Here is a 21,963-nt window from a genome sequence, read left to right as displayed (position 1 = left end):
TTGCAAAGACACAGAGTTCCTAAATTGAAGGACTGCTCCCCCAGAGCCTGCCAGCAGCATCCCTGCCTGCAGTGAGGAGCTCTGCAAACCCAGCCTGGGAGATGTCCAGGAGACAAAAGAGGGAAGGGTTTAAAATGAGAGAGGTAAATGGTGCTGACAACGTTAAAAATGTGTTCCAATTAGTGTGATTAGCAGGGCAAGGGTGCAGAGCTCCACTCTGCAGGCTGGCTGGGGGGGGAGATGTGACCCCAAGCATGCTCCAACCCCAGGAGCATCCTTAGGGACACCAGGCTGCTCCCAGCACCCCTGGGGGGTAGCACAGAGAAGAGGGGTCCTAGGGCAATGCTGCCCAAAGCAACCACCCACCTGCAAAGCCACCCCAAACCCCATCACCCCGAGATGTGGCAAACCTGCATTCCAGAGCACACAGCCCCTGCCAGACAACTTGGTTCCCTTTTTCCCTTATCATCCATCCCGTTTATTCATGAAGCAGTTTTTAAATTGCTGTTGGACACTATATTTACATAAATATGTGAGCCAATGAGGTCTAAAACCCTGGTGAGCTCTAAATGGTATATTAGGTTTTGGAAAGAGGATTTTATCAATTTACTGAGAGTACAAATCAACAGAGCAGAATTTACAAACCCATCAAAAAGCGAGGTGACAGTTTGGAATTAATCCTCTGCCCCAGGCACACAATGTACCTCCACAAACAGCTCCCAGCATAAATATATTTGAGGAACAGTGAAGGAAAATGTAACTCCTAATGCCTTTGTGTGCTGCCAGCCAAAGGGCTGCAGCATCACGGGGGAGATGAATGGAGTTAATGTCATTGGGAAGGTGCTGCCGCCTCCTGCTTTATTTTTATCCAAGACTCAGTCCCCAGCCTGCCTTGAAATATTTCAATTTGTCTTTGTGCCAGAATTTCCCCAAAAGAAAATTTCCCCAATAATCTTTCTTCCTCATTCATCCTTTTAAGGTGATTTAATGTAGTTTTCTCCACACGCAGCCCTTGCTCTTTGGAGCAGCACCAGAGCCAGGGGGTCCTGTGAGGGAGAGGAGGGTGCCCTGGGGGGAGGATGATGCTGATGGATGGGTGGGGGACATCCCTGGTGCTGGCTGGGGCCACTCCTCATGGAGAGGTGTGGGGTCAGGGGGGATGCTCCATGGGCAGGGTCCCACATCAGCAGCATCTCTGTGCCCCTCGGGGGAGCAGTTTCCTGGCGTTTGTTGGGTGCTGGGGCTGCCCCTGGTAGGAGAAAAAGCAGCTTTGGGTCTCCCAGCCCAGGTCTGCATCCTGAAAGCACCAAGATTCCTGATTTTCCTGGGCTTTGAGCTGCACCCAGAGCAGGATTGCCTCTGCCAGGAGCTGGAGCTGCTCTCCCCATAAGGGTTTTAGTGCTGACACTTTGATGGAATCAGCGAGGCAATTTCAATTAAAAGCAAACTTTTCAAGCTATCTAATAAAAAAAAATAGAAAGGCTTCTTTTCAGCTTTTGTTTCCAGTACCCAGAGGAGCCCATGCCTGGCAGCAGTGAGATGGCTCTATTGTGTAGAGGACTCTGAAGGACACGGGCTGTGTTCCCGGGCAGGAATGCATTGAATTTCTTGGAATTCATTAGGAAAGGTGGGGAGGGAAGGGTGCAGAAAACAAGAGCCAGTCTCGGGGGGAGAGGGGAGATCAGCTGCTCCCACAGAGACAAAGCTTTTTCATTTTTCCCCAGCAAAAGGTCATTTACAACATCAAAATGCCAAAGCATTTCCCACTCCTCCAGCTGGGGCTCACCCGGAGTCTGCAGGGAAAGGCAAACTGCACCACTGGCACTGCAGCAGCTGGATGGCTCTGCCAGATGCCAACATCTGCACAGCTCCCTGCTGGCTCCTCCTGCCCTTCCACATGCCCAAAGCTTTCCTGGCACAGAGCTGTATAAATAATTCTCCTTCAGAGACTCTGGTTGCCCAGGTGGGCTCTGGGGGCAGGGGTGGCTCTGATCCATGTCCCTGCTCCACAGGCACCAAACTGGCCTTGGGAGCAAAGCCTGCCTGAAGTTACACAGCACCAGAACTCAGCAGGCCTGAACAGAGCCAAGAGCCTGCCCTAAGCCAGCACTGCCAGCCCAGCCCCTGAGAAACCCCCTGAGCTCTGACAAATTCCTTCCTAACCCCCTTATGGGGCAGCCCAGGCCCCCAGTCCTGCTCCCTGAGCATTTAACATTGCATGGCAAAAGGGCAATCCTTCAAACCAGGCTTCTTCCTCAGCTATGCCCACTCCAGTCATACCCCACAGCTATCAGAAGTACATTAAAACTGCAATTACCCCATAGGAACAAAAACAATACCAGCAGCAGAAAAAAACCCCCACAAAACCAAGAAAACCTTCCCCAAGCTGGCTGACACACTGCTGGTTATAACTGGCTGGTTCCTTACCTGCTGGGAAGAACAGAGTCGGGTGCTTTCTCCCCACATCTCCCCATCAGCAGGTTGTGTCAGGAACAAGTCTGCCAGGAGCCAGGCAGGAGTGCCAGCCATGACACCCCTGTTTTACAGGGATGTGTGAGGAACATCTGACAAAGCCCCTTTCCTGGCTGCCTGGGACATCAAAGCTCTTCTGGAGAGGTTTGTTGAGTGCCAGAGCAGCACGGAGGCTGCAGAGTCACACGCTGCCAGAGATGCTTTAATGGGAGCAGGAAAGCTGCAAATGGAGGAATCCCAGAACGTCAGAGTGGTTTGGGTGGGAAGGGACCTTTGGAGATCACCCAGTCCCAACCACAGCTTCTCCTGGCACCCTCTTCTCAGAGCTGTCCCTGGGGAGAAGCTGATGGTGATGCTCCTGCAGCAGGGTCAGCCCCAAACCCTTCCCAGCACACACACCCCCTGCCTGAGCTTGCAGGCCAAGGAGCCTCAGGATCCAGCATTTAAGGGCTTTCTCATTTACTTCATCCCAGCTGCAGATAATGAAGCAAACAGGCAGCCATTTACCCATTTGGTTGGTGATTTTTTTCTGATTAAGGGATTATTGGGAGCAGGAGAGTGCCCTAGAAGGGACATGTGTTTCCATGGCCCCCATCTGTATCCCTAGGAGCTGAGGGGGTCCTGGAGTCCCAGGGGACACAACGTGGTCACCCAGGATGGGGAGGGAAGAATGGGAGCTCTGCTTGGGTGCAGAGGGAGCAAGGCCTCCCCCCAAAGGGTGGGATGTCCTGATGTGGGTGGGATGGGATGTCCTGATGTGGGTGGGATGTCCTGATGGGGATGGGATGGGATGGGATGTCCTGGTGTGGGTGGGATGTCCCGATGTGGGTGGGATGTCCTGGTGTGGGTGGCACAGGAGGGCAATGAGAGAGGCAGGGACACAACCTCTGCTGCCTGCCATGTAGAACAGGGTCCTCTTTGCTTGTTGACAATAAGCTTTTAGCCTTCTGCTTCTCCATCCTGGGGGACACAGGGGGTTTCCAGGTGGAGGAGCAGGCACCTCTCATCTCGCCAGGCTCATGAGGCACAGCTCACCAGTTTGGTTATCTGGGCACAGTGGCCGTGCCCAGCACCAGCACCCCAGCAGCCCCCGTGCACCCTCAACAAAGAGCTGTCAGCTTTGTTCCCGCTGTACTCCCACCCCCACAAAGCCTATCATTAGCCTTTCTGATATAATTAAGATCAATCAAAGGGAATAATAGAGCAGAGGTCAAGGGAGGCTGTTACTTCCTTGGGGAACAAGGGGCTGCTTTCGTCAGAAATACCAGGGAGCCGCCTTAATTGTTCTCAGTCTCAGGAATTACGAAAGTGCCTTCTAATCGCGTGTCCCTGGGGGAGGGACCCTGCGAGAGGCTTTGTCTGGGACACGCAGAGAGCTCTCCCCCCGCAGGCACCGAGGGCTGGAGCTGCGCGGCTGAATTGGCTTTTCCCAGGCTCTGATGGGTCTGATGGGTCCGATGGGTCCGATGGGTCTGTGCCACCAACCCCGGGCTGGCTGGAAACTCGGTGTTCTGTGCCTTCCCGGTTGGTGTGGGATGGGTGCAGAGGGATGGGGAGGGATGGGGAAGGATGAAGAGGGATGGGAAGGGATGGGGAGGGATGGGGAGGGATGGGGAGGTGGCTGGAGCAGGGCTGGAGCTGCACCAAGGGTGAAGGCACGGCTGCTGCTGGATGTGCTGGGGCCCTCGCTTCTCTCCTGACATCCCGATGGCTAATTAAAATATATTTGCTATCTGTATTAATTAAAATAAAGTGCAGTGGCTGGTCGTTAGGCTCTGTGGGGAAGCTGTACATAGGTTATCATCATCCTGCACGACAGAGTGCAGAAATGGAATTAGTTCTGCCAGGCCATCTTTAAAACACGAATCAGTGATGACTGATAGAGCTGAGAACTAATTCTATAGAAACCAGTGTCACTGGAAGGGAAGTGAGGGCTGAGGGGAGCACCCGGGGCAGGCTGGGCACTGGGCTGGGGCACAAAGGCTCTGCCAGCCCGGAGCTGCTGCTCTGCTCTGCTCTGCTCTGCTCTGCTCCAGCAGGACGACTTTTTAGTATTTATTTATTAAGAAAAAAAATTTAAATATTTTAAAATGGAGTTTTCTGTTTCTTCAGGCAAATCTGATCTGAGCCCAGGTTGGTTTCTGCTGAGGGGCAGCCTGTGCACCCCTGGCTGGGCAGAGCTGTGCCCCGGGGAGCCCCTGCTGCCAGCACCCGAATGGTTCTGACAGGATGAGGGTTCGGAGCCCAAGTGCAGATTTTGACAGCCCAGAGAGGGAAAGCACTCAGCAGAGGAGGGGGCTGACCAAAACTGCCTCCCGGCTCTCAGATGGTGCCTGGGAGGGGAGCCTGTCCTTCCCCCCGGTGCCGAACCGGAGCCACTCCTCTTTGCCGGGCTGCCGGCCCGGCTCCGGGCTGTGCCCTGGTTCCTGGCAGCCCCGGCAGCCCGGCCCGTTCCCGTAATCGATGGAGTCCAATAGCTGTGATAACCACACACATCAGTAACCCAGCACTCCTCCTGCCTCCCTGCCTGCCAGCAGCCGGGCTGCCCGCAATCTGTCAGGAATCATTAGATGCCAGAACTCCATCATTTCAGCACTGCCACAGGGGTCTTTTCAAGGGCACTCGGCAGCAGCAGGCAGCAGCAGGCAGGTAGGGGTCTGTACGGCCTCCAGAAGGGGAAGAAATGCACAGAAAAGCATAGCAGGGGAAAAGGTTTCTCTCCTCCCTGGGGCAGCTCCTCTGGGGAGGCTGCAGCCATCAGTGTTGGGAACACTGACCCTGATTCCTGACAAACCCACTGGGCAGGCAGAGCTGGAACCCTGCTCTGTCCCTGGGGAAGGGGAAACAGGCAGGGGGATGCAGGGGACCAAGAGCCTGGGGTATGGGGAACCCCCAGCCCTGTCCCCCTTCCCTTGCCCCCAGCATCTCCAGCTGGACCAGCTCTGCCTGCCTCTCCCCAGCACACAGTGCCCTGGCTGGGAGCTGCATCCCTGACCAGGAAAAACCCAGTTTATTCACTGGGCACAGCAGCAAATACCATGTCCCACCATATCAGGCTTCACCTGCACTGCCTCCACTGCTCTGAGGCCTCTCTGCATCCTGGGAGGATGGCCAAGACCTGGTGGGATTACAAATCCCACCTTGATACAACCCTGAACATTTTTTTTGGGGGTACCCTAAAGACAAGGCATGCTTTTGGGGTACCCCTGGAAAAACCCATGGGAGGACAGTGGTGCTGGCTGTGCTCGGCCCCAGGGAGGCTGCCTGGGTCTGCTGCTCTCTCAGGAGCTTGGACTGGAGCCACGCTGTGATTCCTGTTCCATCCTGTGAACAAAACACAAAGCACTGCCAAGCAGCTCTGGCAGAGGAGCTCAGCTCTGCCCCGAGCCTTGCAGCACCTGCAGGAGCTGCACCCTTGGCTCAGGGAAGAGCTGAATCCTCCAGCTCCCCCAGCCCCAGGGAGCAGGGCAGTGATGCTGAGGCACCAGCACGGGGCTGTTCTGCTCACCTGCATCTCTAACATGACGTTGTCATCTCTCTTTTCCCATCCTGGACTGGAAATCAAACCCAACGGAGCCACAGACACTCTCCAGACAGGTAGAACAAGAGGAGGAGGTTTTGAATAGTCAGATAATTCATGGATGTGGCTGCCTGGAAGTAAGAGCATGAATGATTTATAGTCAGGCAGAGAGATAGTCATCTATTATAATTAGACTAAACTTTGTCTTTCCAGATGTTTTACGGCTTTGTATCTTGTAATTGGTTCCCAGCCATCCCCAGATAGAGGGAGTTTCAGATTAACCCAGTGGAGGATGGAGGTCCTGCATCCCTCCTGGGGCTCCTGCATCCCCTCTGCCACCCGAGGGACCTCGTGGCACAGAGTGGGGCAGAGATTCACCCCAAAGAGTTAATCCCAGCACTCACTTCTTGAGAAATGCTCCATTGCATCTTAACAGTGAAGGGAGATTAATTATTTTAGTCTCAGATAGCTGCCTAGAATGGGCTTTTGTATCTAAATATAATCGCTCTTTAGGAACCCATTTAATTTTATATCCTGATATAGACAGCTAGGCTGGATGATTGGTTGAGAAAGAAGGAGCTTCTCTTCCCCCCCTATTCAATTTGTGTCCTGAAAAGCTGCCAAAACACTCAATTTCCTCTCCCTGGGCAGGCCCTGAGGAAGAAGCATCCTGGCTGCAGAGCCCAGGAGAGCGCAGGATCAATTTGCTTTCCTCCCTCCCTTCATCCTTGTGACAAACCTCTCCAGAGCAGGGACAGCTGGGGACACGGCAGCAGAGGACAGGAGGGAGCAGGGACACAGCAGATTATGGGTGTCCACCTTTGGTGCTGGCTGGGGGCACCTGGCTGAGCCTGGGGGCTTTGGCACGAGGGATTTACCAGGAAGACTGAAAACTCTCCAGGAAACTTTCTGTTTTCACCTTGTGGGGCTCAGCTTTCAAAAAGCTGAATTACTCCCTGGAAACACCCCACTAATTCAGCTCTGTTGGCCCCTGACAAGGCAGAGACCTTTTCTTCCTTATGTTTGAAATGATAACAAACTGCACTGAACTCAAGCTAACACCTGCATCAAAGTGCTGCTGCCTTTCATGGCTTTGCCCCCTGCTCCGTGCCCCCCCCCAGCTCATGTGTCTCTGCAGAGATATCAGGGTAATTAATAATCCCCCGAGGGTAATTAATAACACCCCCCCTCATCATCTGGAGAGGCTGAGCTGGGATGAGCCACACACCACAGGTCCTGTGGTTCCCACACTGTAAAGCTCTGGATTCCTCTGCAATTGGAGCAGCTTCCTTAATTCCTTCCCCTGTCAGCTCCTGCTGCTGCTCCTCATGCTGCAGCCTGGCCCTTGGCACCTGCATCCCTTTGGGAAGGAGCTTGGTCCTTCCCAGCATGGACTGGGATCATCCCTGGGGACCCGGGGGGTGCCAGGAGCAGGATCATCCCTGGGGATGACAGGACCAGGATCATCCCTGGGGATACCAGGACCAGGATCATCCCTGGAGATTCCAGGAGCAGGATCATCCCTGGGGATACCAGGACCAGGATCATCCCTGGGGATGACAGGACCAGGATCATCCCTGGGGATACCAGGACCAGGATCATCCCTGGGGATGACAGGAGCAGGATCATCCCTGGGGATGCCAGGAGCAGGCTGCCCCACACCAGAGGTGATGCTGGGGGGGTGCTGGGGGCACATCAGAGCATCCTGGGGACACAGAGCCCCACAGGCAGTGGTCCCCCCCTCAGCAGGTGCCCCCAGGAGCCTGCACGGGGCTGGCACAGCCCAAACGAATGTCTGAGAGTCAAAGTCTCATTGATCCCAACTCCACACAGAGCAGCACTGAGGAGGCAAATCCATTTTCCATGTAGCTGGGAGCAGTCTGTAACCTGCAGGCATCTGTCAGGCTGCTGAGGGCATCAGAGCAGTTTCCAGCTTCTCAGGAGCACAGAGGGGAGAGGTTTGGGAGCTGAATTCTTTCCTTCCTGGCAGTAAAGCCTCAGGCAGAACCCACCTGAGGTGACCACTGAGAGGGTCAGGACTGAGCCTTTCAGGGTCAGAATATTCCCCCTCTGCCATGGATCCTGAGCCCCCTGCTCCCTCCCTGCCCCCAGCCAGACCCTGGGGCTTCCCCCCTGCCTCAGCCCAAAGCTGGGGACAGGTAAGAACAGGGGTGTCCCTGTCCCCTCCTGCTGTCCCCTGCCAGCTCCCCCAAGCCTTGCTCTGCCCACAGGTGCTGGGGAAACTTTTCCTCTTGTTTGACTTCACCAAGAGATGTGGGTTTGCCCCAGCCTGGTCCTTGCTGGCCATGGCTCCTTGGGCCGGGCACTGCTGCCAGCATCCTCACCCCGGAATGAGCTGTTTCCATGGCAACCTTGCTTGAGTGCTGCTAGTGACACAGATGTGAATTTTAAAATGAAATATTCAGACCACAGTCCTATGAGCATAAATAAACCCCTGCACGTGGCCAATTGATCAGCATTTTAAAGCAGGTTGGAAATTCCCCAGGGGCCACAGGAGTCTCTGTGGCCTTCAGAAATCTGGGAAAATAGAAGGAAAAAGCAGCCTGACCCCAGCCCACCCTGGTAGCTTCTGTGCTTAGAGTTTGAACTCTTGGGATGCACTTGAGGAAAAGTTGTTTTTTTGTTTTTTGTTTTTCTTCCCGTTGGAAAAAAACCGAATTTGCTGAAATTGGAATCTCAGGGAATCTCAGGCTTGCACCCCCCCTCTGGAGGCTGCCAGCTCTCTGGGTCCTTTTTGACATTTTGAAAACGAAAGACTGCTGTGATTCAGGCTTTTCTACTCTTTCAAGGCTTATGGCAAAAACCTTCTAATATCAGAAACCAAACCCAAGCCTTCCCAACCCATCACACCTGCAGGTTTTGATGGACTCAAGCTGCCTATTTCCAGATCCCTGGTTCACACTCCTCTGGCTTTGCCCCTCACTGATGCTGGAAGCTGCACAGTGGGTGCTCCTGGGGCTCCTTTGCCCAGGGCAGTGATGGGAGCAGCCATGGGAGCAGCTTTGGTGAGCAGGGAATTCCCCTGGCTGGGTGTTGAGCACGGAGCTGGGCACCTCCTGGCTTCAGCATTTTGCTCACCTGAGCCTGGGAAGGGGGGACCTGGGGGATCCTCTGCTCCTCACCCACCTCACCCTGCAGGGCACACAATAAACCCTGAGCTGCAGTCACAAGGAACTCGAGGCAGCAGTTTTTAAAGGGAAGCTCAGTGCCTGTCCCCAGCTGGGCTGGACGAGCAGCTTTGCTGGCACAGAGCATCCCTGACTGTGCATCCATACCAGGGCAGTGTCCTGTGCCATGCCCGGGAGCCCACCCCCCACAGAGCCCCCTCCCCAGCCACAGCCCCCTCCTGACCTCCCAGATGCAGCTCCTGGGCTTCACTCCCATCCCTGGGGTCAGGACCTGCAAATTCTTCCTTGCTCCCCCTGGCAGCACCCAGCCCAGGGACTGCCCCACAAGCAGCCCACCCCAGAGTGGCACCGTGTGGCACAGCAGAACCTCAGCACCATCCCTGGCTTAGAAAAATCCTTATCCACCTGGGCCTGGCTTTATTGCAGACTGGGTACAGCTGCTCCCAGGGACCCTTAAAGGGGGCTTGTTCCTGAGACCTGGGCACCCCTGGAGCTGTCAGGGGGCTGGAAGCACAGTGAGGTTGGGGTGCTGGGGGGTGCAGGATCAGTCTCATCCCTTGGGAGGACTGGGAGTCAATCCAACCCAACCCATCAGGTGGGCAGAGCTGGGGGCTGAGCAGCCACATGAAGTCCCCAAGGTTTCTGGTACCCTCAGACCCCCCTGAGCCCTTTGGGTGGCACCTCCAGAGATGGAGGGTTGGGATGTCCCCAGGGAGGGGGTGTTGGCAGCCACAGCATCAGTGTCACTGACAGGAGACGTGGTGGCTCAGGGCTTTGGGCTCTTTCAGGAGGACAGCAGCAAAATGAGCTCTTTCTGATTATTTCAGCATCCTTTTATCAAGCATTTGCAGTCCTCTAATTCCTCTAAGCCCCTGTGGCTGGCAGATTGGTGGCAATGAGGTTCACTCAGCACCTCTGGAGCTGCCCCCACTGCCTGCAAATTCCCTCTGCAAGTTGGTTTTTTTTTGTTTGCTTTTTTTTTTTCAATGGAAGGTCCAGAATACAAGGAAGGTCCAAGGCAGAGTCTAGGGGTGCCCAGGAGCACAGGCAGAGCAGGGCTCTGGGGCCAGGAGGGGAGGAGGGAGCTGCAGCCATCAGGCACTGGAAAACTTCCCAAGCTCCCATCCCTGCCCCTGGAGCTGAACACTGGAGAGGTTGTTCTGCTGCTCTGGGGAACAGGAGCTGGCACCAGCCAGAGCTGTGCCAAAGGGGAGAGCCTGAGCTCACGTTTCTTTGGTTTTTCCCCTTCTCCTGCCCTTGCTCTCATCCCTTCACTCTCCTGCTCAGTGCCCTGCAGGTCACTCAGTTCATGTGCCTGGGCTGGCAGGGCAAATTCCAGGCCACAACCCCAAATCTGCTGCTGTGTGCACACAGATCGTGGGTGAGCAGCAGATTTATTTCTGAGTAGCAGAAAAATAAAGTTCTTCAAAAGAGCAACAGAGTTTTCTGAATCCTGGCTGCAGCTGGAGCAGGGATGTCAGAGAATGAACCAGTCGTTGTTCTGTGCACAGGCAGAAGGGCTGTGTGGGTCTTTGAGGTGTGCTGGTTAATTTTTCTCTCTGCTATCAAGTTTCCAAGAGGCATTTGTACTCGTTTCTGTCTGTCTTGGTGCCCAGGCTCCTTGGTGAGCAGCTGATGGTGCCCTACAAGCATGCAGCTCAGGTTGGGGCTGGGTGAGGGGGCTTTGGCAGCCCCTGCCCTGCCTGCCCTGCTGCCTCTCAAGCCCCCCACACCATCACCCCAGCCCCCACCCAGCAGAGCTCACTCAGCACCCATGTCCTGCCCGAGCCACTGCTTCTGACAGCAGCTAAGTATAAATTGTGGGGGAGTGAAAGCAAAGCTGGTTGGAGACTTCCTCCCTAGAGCCGAGCTTCCTTCCTGGCTGTTTACATGCTGGTATCCAGGCAGATCCCAGAATAGAGCTGGAGCTGGAGCTGGAGCTGTCGTGCTGCATTCAGGTCCTTGTGCTCCAAAGTGTCCCGGCAATCCTGTCCCTGCCTGGGGGGGGGGGATGATGCCTGGAGAGCCCTTCATGGATTTAGAGAATCCTGGAACCACCTGCAGAGTGCTCCTGATGGAGATACAGGACAAACCCTTGAACATCTTGGCAGCATTTACTTCCTCCAGAGCTGGTTTAACAGATCAGATCAGATCAGGGTCAAAAGGGATCATCCCTTTGTCACCAGCTCCAGCTTGCAGAGCAGGGTGGGTTTGGGAAGGTGGGAAGGGTCCTGGTCCACCCAGAACCCTTCCGAGCATCCCATGGGAATGGGGTGGTGGCCCTGGGGTGGTTCCACAGCCTCACCCCAAGCTGGAGGTGGGGAGCAGAGTGAGGGGGCAGCTGGGCCTTCCCTCCCTAGTGAGGATGGGTCAGGCAGGGGCTGGGGGGGCACAGGGCAGTGCCAAGGGGGGGTCTGGCAGTGCCAGGAGGCAGCAAACAGGGCTGAGAGCTCGTGTCTGGGGGATGTGCTGGAGCAGAGCTCGGGTTTGGGGGTGGTGATGGAATCTGGAGCTCAGCCCATTAATCACTTCTCTTTCTGGGAACGTGGAATGTGCCCCCCTGTGCCTCCCCACTTCAGCCTGGCTGCCTGCACTCCCCTGAAATACACATTTGCCCTTTACAAACTAAAGCATGTTAAGTGCCTCATTACAGAGCTGCTGTACGGGGTGTTTTATTTCACGCTTTGTTAAGGACAGAATCGTTTAAATGCATCCTGGCAAAGGATCTAATAAGAAATTAGCCAACTTTCTGAAAGCATAAAACAGGGTTTAATGGCAACATCCATTCCGAATCAGAGTTCAGGTGACAAACAGCCCGGGGATGCTGTTTGGGGTCACACCAGCTTTCTGCAGGAGCACCCCAACTGCCCCACCATCAGCTGGTGCCAATGGGGTGTCCCAGGGCTGGGTGGCCCCACAGCAGGAACCCCATGGAGGTCAGGCTCAGCCTGGGATGGGCAGGGAAGACAAAAACCTCAGAAACGAGCAGAGGGTGTGGGGGGGACACCTGGGCTGCCCCTGGGGGCACTGAGGCACAGAGCCACCCTGGGAGAGCCCAGGGGGGGTTCTGCAGATCCAACAGGAGTTGGTGTCTGCAGATGATGTGTGTGGAGCATTTCCCAAGGTGCTAAGGGAATTGGCTAATGGATTTGCTGAGCCACTGCTAATTGAAGAATTAATTTATTAAGTTTCCCACAGGTGTGTCTGGGTGTGCAGCTCGGGGGCTGTGGCTTGGGGTGGCCGTGGCTGGGCCACGAAAAAGCTGTGCAAGCCTCGTGCTTTGCTCTGGAGCATCTGCAGCACTAAAGTGCCACGAGGTGCCCAGGGGGTTGATTGTGCTTTGCTGGAGGCTGCTTGAGAAAGAAACCCCCCAGCTGCTGCCCTGCTCCCCTGTCCCAGAGCCCTGTCCCACAGAGCCCTGTCCCACAGAGCCCTGTCCCACGTCCTGGCTGTCCCGTGGCCGTGTCACAGCCACCCCTCAGAGCCAGCCCTGGGCCAGCAGTGGGGCTAGGGGCTCACAGACCCCCCCGTGCCTGCCCACGCTGAGGGCAGGGACCCCACAGTTTGGGAACCCGGGTTGCAAACTCTGTGGGGGGGATCTGAGGGGGCTGGGGTGATCGTTTTGAAGGACAGCCCATGAATCGCCTTCCCTGGCAACCGCGGTTTCCATGGAAAGTGTTGGCTGCCTCTCCGAGCTCTCCGAAGCTTCGCGGAGCCCTGCCAGACCCTTGGGTGGGGAATAAATCCCAGTTTCAGGCAATCAGACCCCCCTGGGTGCAGCGGGGGCACGGGGCGGCCCGAGGAGAGCCGGCATAGGGCTGGGGGAGGTTCTGATCCCCACCGGGCAGCAACGAGGGGGAGGCAATGGGGGTGAGCTGTGGCCTAATCAGCTGCTTTGGAACAGCCACGTTTGCTGATGGCAACTGTGAAAATAATAAAAAAAAATAAAATAAATTTTAAAAGGGCTTTGCACAGAGAGCAACGAACTCAGCGGGAGTGAGAGAACCTCCCTGAACGAGTTACCTCTAGATAAAGAGACCAAACAGCAGCTCTGAACGGCACAGCCAGGCTGCTGAGTCTCAGCACAAACCCCACTGCAGGGCTGTGGGTACAGCTCAGCATTGCTGCCCCACAAGGAGCCCGTCTGGGAGAGCACCAAGCACTCAATCAGTCACAGCTCCCTGGGGGGTTGATTTTCTGCTCCTGGCACCCCTCTGATTTCATGCCCCGGATTGTCCAAGGACCATTTTCCCCCATTTCTCTTTTCTTTTTTTGCAGACAACGGATCAGGGGCAGCTCTCATCCCCCCTAGCCAGGACCCTCTTGCTGCAGATGAGCTGGTGGACAAGACAGTCAGCAGAGCTGGGGTGCTGGGGCATTCCATGGGGTCAGATGATGGAGCTGGGATGCCGGGGCATTCCGTGGGGTCAGATGATGGAGCCAAGGGGCTCAGGCACCCCGTGGGTTCATCTGGTGGAGCTGGGCACACCACTGCCCTCAACCTGCTGCCAGCCTTGGAGCACAGCACGGATGCAGTGGAGGAGGAGACGACGCTGCGGGTGCAGAGCCGTGTCCTACCAACACCCAACACCCCCCCTGATGCTGATGCAAAACAAACTTTTCCTGTTAAGAAAAAGCCACCTGCTCCAAAGCACGGAAACACAGCGAGGAAGCACCCGAGGCCCAAGCCCACGCCAGCGTGGCCACCCAGGGCTGCTCCCCGGGCCACCCCGCAGGGCTCCAGGCATCCTGATGCCTCCCGAGGACCCTCTGCCTTGGCAGAGGCAGTGACCAGGCTGGGGAGCACGGAGCAGAGCCCCCCCGAGCTGCCCTGGGGGGTACAGACCACCACCAGCCTCCCCGTGCTGCAAATCTCCCCCTCCACCCTGCCACCAGCAGCCCTGCCACCCTTCCCAGCTGGCACGGGGGATGCTGGGGAGGGTCCCACCACGTCTCCAGCCAGGGCCACCAGTGGCTGGACAAAGGGCACAGAGAGTGAGGTGCACGGCTCCACCTTGGAAGAGACCCAAGAAACCACCACGTCCACCATCATCACCACCACTGTCACCACCACGGAGCCCACCCCGGGTGAGCTGTGCTGCCCCCAGGGGCTGGGAGCTGGGGATGGGGGTGAGGGGGGGTGATGGGGTTCAGCTGGGCACTGCCTGGGGCTGCCCCAAACCTGCCCAGGGGGGGCTGTGGGAGCGGGGATCCCAGTGCTGGGTTTTGGGGTGGTGGGAGCAGGGGAGGGAGGTGCAGCACGGAGCAGTCTCTGACACGAGTTTCCCCCAGTCCTCTGCAGCATGAGCTTCCATGACCCCGAGGGTTACATCGACTCCACGGATTACCCCCCCCTGCCCCAGCACAGCTTCCTGGAGTGCACCTACAATGTCACTGTCTACACGGGCTACGGTGTGGAGCTCCAGGTGAGACACACGGTGGGGGGGGAACCCCCACACAGCTCTCCCTGTAAATGCTGCAAAGCCTTGGGCAGGGCTGCCCCGGGCACCTGCACTTGCTAAAAAAACCAAAAAAACCCAAAACAAAACCAAAGAACCCATTCCAAGGAAAAAAAATTAGATTTTTCTTAGGCCGTGTAATAAATAAACTGTACATGGGAACTGGTACATCCTGAACGTCAGCGATGATCAAAGCGTTAAAATGCCAGGCAATTAATTTAACAACCAGGCACTGGCAGGCAATTTGCAAAAAAAAAAAAAGGCAATCAGGCTTCCTGGGGAGGGGAGAAATGGCAGTGCTGGCTCCAGCTCTGCCCCCACACCTTGCAGGAAGGTCTGAGGGGTGCAGGCAGCCCCGGGGCATGGGCTGCTCCATCAGAGCTGCCCAAAACTCCCTGTCCTACCTCCTGGTGAGGCTGGGAGCAGGGCAGGGGCCTTGACACCTCTCAAACTCCATCATCCCATTGTCTCCTTTCTCATTCTCGCCATTTCCCCACATGTCACCATCTGCATCCAATTAAAATCCATTAACTTTTAATCTGTGTAATTAAGAACGTGCATGGCAGAGCAGCAGTTCCAGTGAGCTTGTTCTGGGGGGCAGGAGGCCTGACCTGGGGGGCATGGGGTGGGGGTATTGCCCTGGATTTGTGTACCTCTGGTTGCAGGGATGAGCTCCAGGATTTGTGCACTGTCTGCCACCCTTTTCCAGGGCACTGCCTCTGCCTCCCCGAGCCTGCGGGTGCTTCCTGCCAGGCTGCTCTGCTGTAAATCCCCTCCCCGTCCATAATCCATCAGGTGACACCACTCCTGACCTCCCTCCATTGTAAACTGAGATTTTAATGGAGCATAAAATTAGCCTCTCCACCCTCCCCGAGCTTTGCATTTCGCTTTGCTGAGGCTTCTGAGCATTGCAGACAAATTAAATCACAGCAGTGGGGCCGTGATGCCCGGGCACGAAGTCATCTGCAGCAGCCTGAGCCTGCCCAGTCCAGCCCTGGGATGCTGAGCTGGGTGGGCACTGGTGGGAGCTGGAGAGGGGTGGGTGAGCACCAGGACTGCCAGCAGGCAGGGGACCTGAAGCTGGAGATGTCCCTGCAGCCAGCCCTGAGCACGGCTTCACCCCGAAGGGAAGTGTTGCCTCTTACCTCTGAGTCTTGTTAAAGACATCTGCAGGAGGGAAGAGGAACCTGGCTCTCAGGAACAGCCTTGGGAAGGGCTGCCAGAACCTGCCTGGTGCTGGGGGCTGCCCAGGACGTGTGAGAGCTCCAGGTCCCTGGATGCTGATCCCTGGCAGCATCCCTGCAGGATCTGTGTCCCAGCCTGCCAGCCCCCGCGCCAGCCGGAGGCACCATCCCGGCCCTGGCAGCAGCCAGCACTCCCAAAGCTTACTGAAATTCTACTTAGTTTTAAAAAAATCTTGAAACTTCTTGGCAGGAAATAGAACTTCCCTAAAGAGGATGTTCCAGTGGGTAAGCAGGGCTGGCAGCTGGAGCCCAGGCTGCCTCCTGCCTTCCCAGCAGAGTCTGGAGGAGCTGGCAGTGGTGCCAGGCTGTGATGGCACTCAGAACCTGTCCTGCCTAGCCCCTGGCAGGGACTTGCACAGATGGACCCTCTGGCAGCAGCTGATGGTCCCTGGCACCAAGCCACCTCCAGTCTGGACCCCCAGTTACCCCGTTCCCAGGGATGCTGCCTGTCCTGGGGACAGCAGGGTGACATCCTCTGAGCTGGGTGTGCAGGAGGGGCACAGCAGAGCTGAATGTTCCCCCCCACACACCCAGGAGCATCCACCAGCTCCATCCCTCCTGCCAAGCTCTGCCTGCTGGAGCTGCTGCCCTGAAACCCCATCCCGGGGGGGGCTCCAAGCAGCTTGGCAGGGTGGCATCCTGACTGCTTCCCTTCCTGAGCTGCCGGGATGAATCAGTGCAGGATAAAGTGTCTGGGGCTCATCAGCACTGGGGAGCAGGGTTGTCTTGGAATGATTTCAGAACACAGTGTCTCAGAAATACCCTGGAAATGTCTTTGCAGGAATTCAGGCTCGGCTCAGGAAGTAAAACTCTGCCCGGAGGGAGCTGGGGGAAGGTGTTGGTGTTGTGCAGAACTCACTCAGCATCTCTGCTCTCCAAATAATTCATCCCCAATAACAATTCCTTCCATTTAGTAACATTGAGACCTACCAACCCGTGATGTGTGCCCTGGGACAGGCAGCTCTGCAGGACAAAACCTGGAGAGGTGACTCAGGGCAGGTTGGGCTTGTCCCATGTTTCTGGTTCCTGTGAGGACAGAGAGCTGCTTATCCCTGCTGCAGAATGAGGCAGAATTGGCTCCTCCTGGGATAAAAGCTTGAGCTGGGGTCAACCCAGGCATGGCCTGACCTTGCTGCTCAGCTCACCCCCAGTTTTCCAGGCTCCCTTCAGGGTTTTCAGATCTTGGGGTAGGAGGGAATGATGGGGTGGGATGGGGACATTCCTCCAGGTCAGCTCTGGCTTCATCCCACAGGAAGTCAGGGGGTCCCACGTGCTGTGGGGTCTCCATCGCAGCAGCCCCGGAGCTGGGCACATCCCAGCTCGTGGGGACAGGCAGGGCTGTGACAGCATCAGGGACAGGCAGGGCTGTGACAGCATCAGGAATCCTTCCAGTCACAGCAGCCTGGGGAGTGCTGGCAATCACGGGCTGAGCCTCTGCTCCCTGCTAAATATAGAGCCCTGGTCCTCTCACACTTGGGGAAACAAAAGATCTGATGAGCATCTTTCTGCTGGAATGTGAGCCCATTTATTAAGCTAAATGGACGTGAAATGCAAATGTGAAGTTACTTTTCAGCGATTTCCAAATAATAATTAAAGCCTCTGGGGACTGCTCGTTAGATGCACTTGCCGTGTGAGTCCCCATCCCCTCCCTGGGGTGGGTGAGGAATCCCAGGGAGCATCCCTGGTGCACGGGGTGGGTGGTGAGCACCAAGCCCTGTGCACCCCCTGCTTTGGTTGCAGGGCTCTGCAGCTTCAGCTCCGTGGGTGTGACCCACAGGGCCGGGATGTGAGACCTCAGCCAGCACCCTGCTGGGACCCCCATCCTCACCCCCAGTAGCTCACAGGTCTCTGCTCCCCCCAGGTGAAGAGTGTGAACCTGTCTGACGGGGAGGTGCTCTCCATCCGGGGGGTGGATGGCGATGCTCTGGTGGTCCTGGCCAACCAGACCCTGCTGGTGGAGGGCCAGGTGATCCGCAGCCCCACCAACACCATCTCCGTCTACTTCCGCACCTTCCAGGACGAGGTGGTGGGGACCTTCCAGCTCCACTACCAGGGTGGGTGCCTCCCTGAGGTGGGTGCACGAGGAGGGGTGGGATGGGGCTACAGGGATGGAAGGACACTGGGCTCCTGCATCCTGCTCGGAGCATCGCAGCCTCTGCTGTGCCTGGGCAGAGGGCTCAGTGTGCACTGATGGGCTCCACACCCCTGCCTTGCCCCATTTCTGTCCCCATACAGCAGCTCTGCCTGCACTGGCTTAGACTGCCAGCCTATTTTTTATCTTGAAGAGCTATAAAAAATAGATGAGTTCAAGTAAATTCTTTCTAAAATAGAAACTGGGTCTGGGCACAAGCAGTAACAGGTGGAGAAGCAGCAGTGTGCTGGTGTGTGGGTACCCACTGCGAGGTCTGTCCCTGGCACTCTGGGCACATCCTGCTTGGCCCCAGGGCTCTCCCCAGGCTGTAGGGTGGCTCGGAGCAGGGGTACCCTCAGCTCTGAAATGTGTGTCCTTGTTCCAGTGTTCATGCTGAGCTGCAACTTTCCACGGAGACCTGACTTCGGCGATGTCACGGTGATGGATCTGCACTCGGGGGGAATTGCTCATTTTCACTGCCACCTGGGCTACGAGCTGCAGGGCCCCAGGGTGCTCACCTGCATCAACGCATCGAGGCCTCACTGGAGCAGCCCAGAGCCCATCTGCTCAGGTACACTCCTCGGGGCTTGGCTGCAGTGCTAAGAAGAATTGGGATCCCTACGGAAAAAAAATCAAAATTAGAGTTGTTTTCCTGGTGCCGTGATTTGAGTCAGTCCTGGGAGAGAGTGCAGGCACTGCCCAGCCCTGCTCAGCACAGCCCGAGGTGCTGCAGGTTTTCATGGCAGTGGCAGCAGAATCTGGCTCCTAATCAGGCAGGTGAGGAGAGGGAATTAGAGATGCTGTGTGTATCATCACACAGACAGAGCCCAGCCAGGCACGCAGGAAAAGCTCCTGAGAAGAGAAGGGCAGGCACCGGGGGGGTGGGCGGGGGGTTCCTCCCCTTTGCTGCGCAGAAGCCCTGGGTGCAAATGGCAGGCTGTGCCCTTCGCCTGTCCCTGTCCAAGTCCCTGTCCCTGCCCCAGTCCCTGTCCCTGCCCTCGTCCCTGCCCCTGTCTCTGTCCCAGTCCCTGTCTCTGTCCCAGTCCCTGTCCCTGTCCCCGTCCCTGCCCCTGTCTCTGTCCCAGTCCCTGTCTCTGTCCCAGTCCCTGTCCCTGTCCCCGTCCCTGCCCCTGTCTCTGTCCCAGTCCCTGTCTCTGTCCCAGTCCCTGCCCCTGTCCCCGTCCCCGTCCCTGTCCCCGTCCCCGTCCCTGTCCCTGTCCCTGTCCCCGTCCCTGTCCCTCTCAGCGGGGCTCTGCTCTGCCGGCAGCTCCCTGCGGTGGCACGGTCCGCAATGCCACCATCGGCCGCGTCCTCTCGCCCAGCTACACCGGGAACCAGACGGGCAGCATGTACTGTGTCTGGGCCATCGCCGCCCCCCCCGGGACAGAAACTGCACCTACACTTCGAGAAGCTCCTGCTGACCGAGAAGGACAGGTGAGCTCCGGAACCCGCCCTCTGCTACTGGGTCTGGGCTGAGCTAGGTCCCTGCACCCCCCGGGAATGGGTTGAGCTTTGCTCTGCCCGGGCTGAGGAACAGGGAGATTTTCTGGGTGCACACACCAAAGCTTGGAAGCTGGTCCCAGCTCCACCTGGAAATTCCTGAGCTGCTGGTGCCCTGGCAGGCAGCATCCACCCCAGCTGGGGTGCAGCACAGGACAGGATGGGGATGGGGGCAGAAAGGGGTCCTGGTTCAGCAGGTTTGTTCCTGGGGTGTTTGAGAGGTCAGGAGGCAATAGAGATCCTGGAGCTGACAGAGCTGCAAGAGGCAGACGCAAAGCACCAGCTCCTGCTCTCCCAAACCCTGCATGTTGTGCCAGGGGTTGGTCCCCTGCTCCCAGAGTCTGTGGGGTGATGCAGTGAGCTGTGTCACAACATCCTCTCCTTGTGGGCCCCAGGTTGTCTGCATCCCTAACAGAGCACAGACTGCTGCTGGTGTTTACCCAGGGTTAACACTCAGCCTGGAAACAGGAGCAGAGCAGGTTTATGGCTTGCAGTAAAATCAAAGAATAAAGCCCCTGTTTATGACTCAGTAAAAGAGAGTTCCCTGGCTGGTGCATTTTTGTTTGCACAATTCCTTTCAAATGCCACGTTCTGGGAGCCCCAGAGAGGGGGCACTGGTGAGGAGGGGGCAGGCAGTGCACTTTGTGGGGGGGCACGGGGACATTTCCCCCATGTGAGGTGCCACGTGCTGCCGTGCAGGATGGTGGTGTACAGTGGGGACACGAACCAGTCTGCTGTGCTCTACGACTCCCTGCGTGCTGACAGTGTGCCCTTCGAGGGGGTGATCAGCGAGGGCTCCTCCATCAGGATCGACTTCCTCGCCGAGGAGCCTGCAGCTGCCACAGCTTTCAACATCCGCTTTGAAGGTGACGTGTTCTCCTGTTGGTACCCTCAGGAGAAGCAGCCAACACTCCAGGGCCTGGAGACGTTGGGAAAACTAACAGAGATGCTGCTAGGAAGGGTCTCAGCTGCCCCTGACACCACCCAACCCACTGTTCTGCTGTGCTCCTGTCCCTGCATCAGTGGGGCAACACAAATTTGGGGCTGGAGCTGCTTTAGGAACACATTTACCTAGCAATAAGGAGGAAAATAAATAGTTAAATGTCATTTGTTCCCACAGAAAGGTTTGTTAGTGAGGTGATCATCCATGGAACATATCCCCTGCACCTGTGCCATGGGGCAGACCTGGGGCAGGGGGTCCCATGTCCAGGATGGGGCTCCCCAAAACCCATCAGAGCCATGGGAGTCACGCAGCCTGTGGTGACCATCCCCTCCAAAGGCTCAGTCTGTCTGTCCCCTGTCCCTGTCCCCTGGCACTGCTGGGCACCAGGCCCATGGCAGGTATAGGGACTCTCCTGGCTCCTGCTCTTCCTGCAGCTCTTGCTCCCCACGCTGCCTCCTTGTGGACCCCACAGCTCCTCTGAGGCCAGGGCTCTGGGCTGGCCCTGGCAGCTCCCAAGAATCTGCTCCCATTGTCATTTAAGCATGTCCTGCTGCTGGGATCACTCCCCAGGAGCCTCATGCCTCTGAGCGAGCTCAGTACCACGCAGTAATCCCAGGGGATTGCTCAGCAGAGACAGCAAAGGGCAGCAAAGCCAGAGCCTTACCCATGCTGACACACGGTGGGAGTGGGGTTTGGTTAAGCCTGCACAACTCAGGACAGATAAACTCTTGTTAATCCTAATTGCCTGTAAAATATGCCATGGAAGAGGCCACCCGTGCGTGGTGGGAAGGGAGGTGACAGCAGAGCCTGGGCTCCTCTAGCAGATCCCCAGGGTGTGTGAGGAGCAGGGAAGGCAGAGCTGCCCCAGACCCTACACCTAATGGGGCTTTCCCTTCCAGCCTTCGAGCGGGGCCATTGCTACGAGCCCTACATCCAGAACGGGAACTTCACCACCTCCGACCCCACCTACAACCTGGGCACCACCGTGGAGTTCACCTGTGACCCTGGGCACTCCCTGGAGCAGGGTCCTGCAGTCATCGAGTGCATCAACATGCGGGATCCCTACTGGAATGACACGGAGCCTCTGTGCCGAGGTCAGACCCTGCCCCATGGGGTGATGCCAGGTGCTGGGCACGAACCCCCCAGCTCAGCCCTGAGCCCACCTCTCACTCCCACAGCCACGTGTGGGGGGGACCTGACAGCCGTGGCCGGGGTGATCCTGTCCCCCAACTGGCCAGAGCCCTACGCTGAGGGGGAGGATTGTGTCTGGAGGGTCCATGTCGGCGAGGAGAAGAGGCTCTTCCTGGATATCCAGCTGTGAGTAGGGCAGACCTGGGTGCATGTCCCTGTCCCCCCCAGTGCCTGGCCAGTTTCACTGCAGCATCCCAGTTCCTTTACCCTGGGGACCCTCGTTTCCCTCTTCTCCCTGTCAGAGCTTTCCTGATCCTCTGTGGGCACCCAGGGGAGCTCCAGGGCAGTGCTGGTGCTGCTCCCTGAGATCAAAGTGCTGATGCATCATCCATTACAGTTGTTAATTGTGTCCAA

At 56.9% G+C, this 21,963-nt stretch overlaps 1 protein-coding gene across 1 annotated transcript in view; it reads left to right on the top strand.

The window, feature by feature from the left end:
* SEZ6L (seizure related 6 homolog like) overlaps positions 1-21,963 on the top strand; it is a 32,759-nt gene that overhangs the window by 5,788 nt on the left and 5,008 nt on the right. Inside the window, 9 exon segments of the mRNA XM_030460870.1 lie at positions 13,420-14,229; positions 14,434-14,567; positions 17,706-17,898; positions 18,361-18,546; positions 19,243-19,349; positions 19,351-19,409; positions 20,175-20,341; positions 21,318-21,512; positions 21,597-21,735. Of these exon segments, the coding sequence (XP_030316730.1) occupies positions 13,420-14,229; positions 14,434-14,567; positions 17,706-17,898; positions 18,361-18,546; positions 19,243-19,349; positions 19,351-19,409; positions 20,175-20,341; positions 21,318-21,512; positions 21,597-21,735 (1,990 nt within the window).

This window comes from Calypte anna, chromosome 15 (genome assembly GCF_003957555.1).
Source record: "Calypte anna isolate BGI_N300 chromosome 15, bCalAnn1_v1.p, whole genome shotgun sequence".
In the NCBI taxonomy this organism is placed as follows: Eukaryota; Metazoa; Chordata; class Aves; order Apodiformes; family Trochilidae; genus Calypte; species Calypte anna.
The sequence above is the reverse complement of the archived record's forward strand: the minus strand, read 5'-3'. Positions and strand labels throughout refer to the sequence as shown.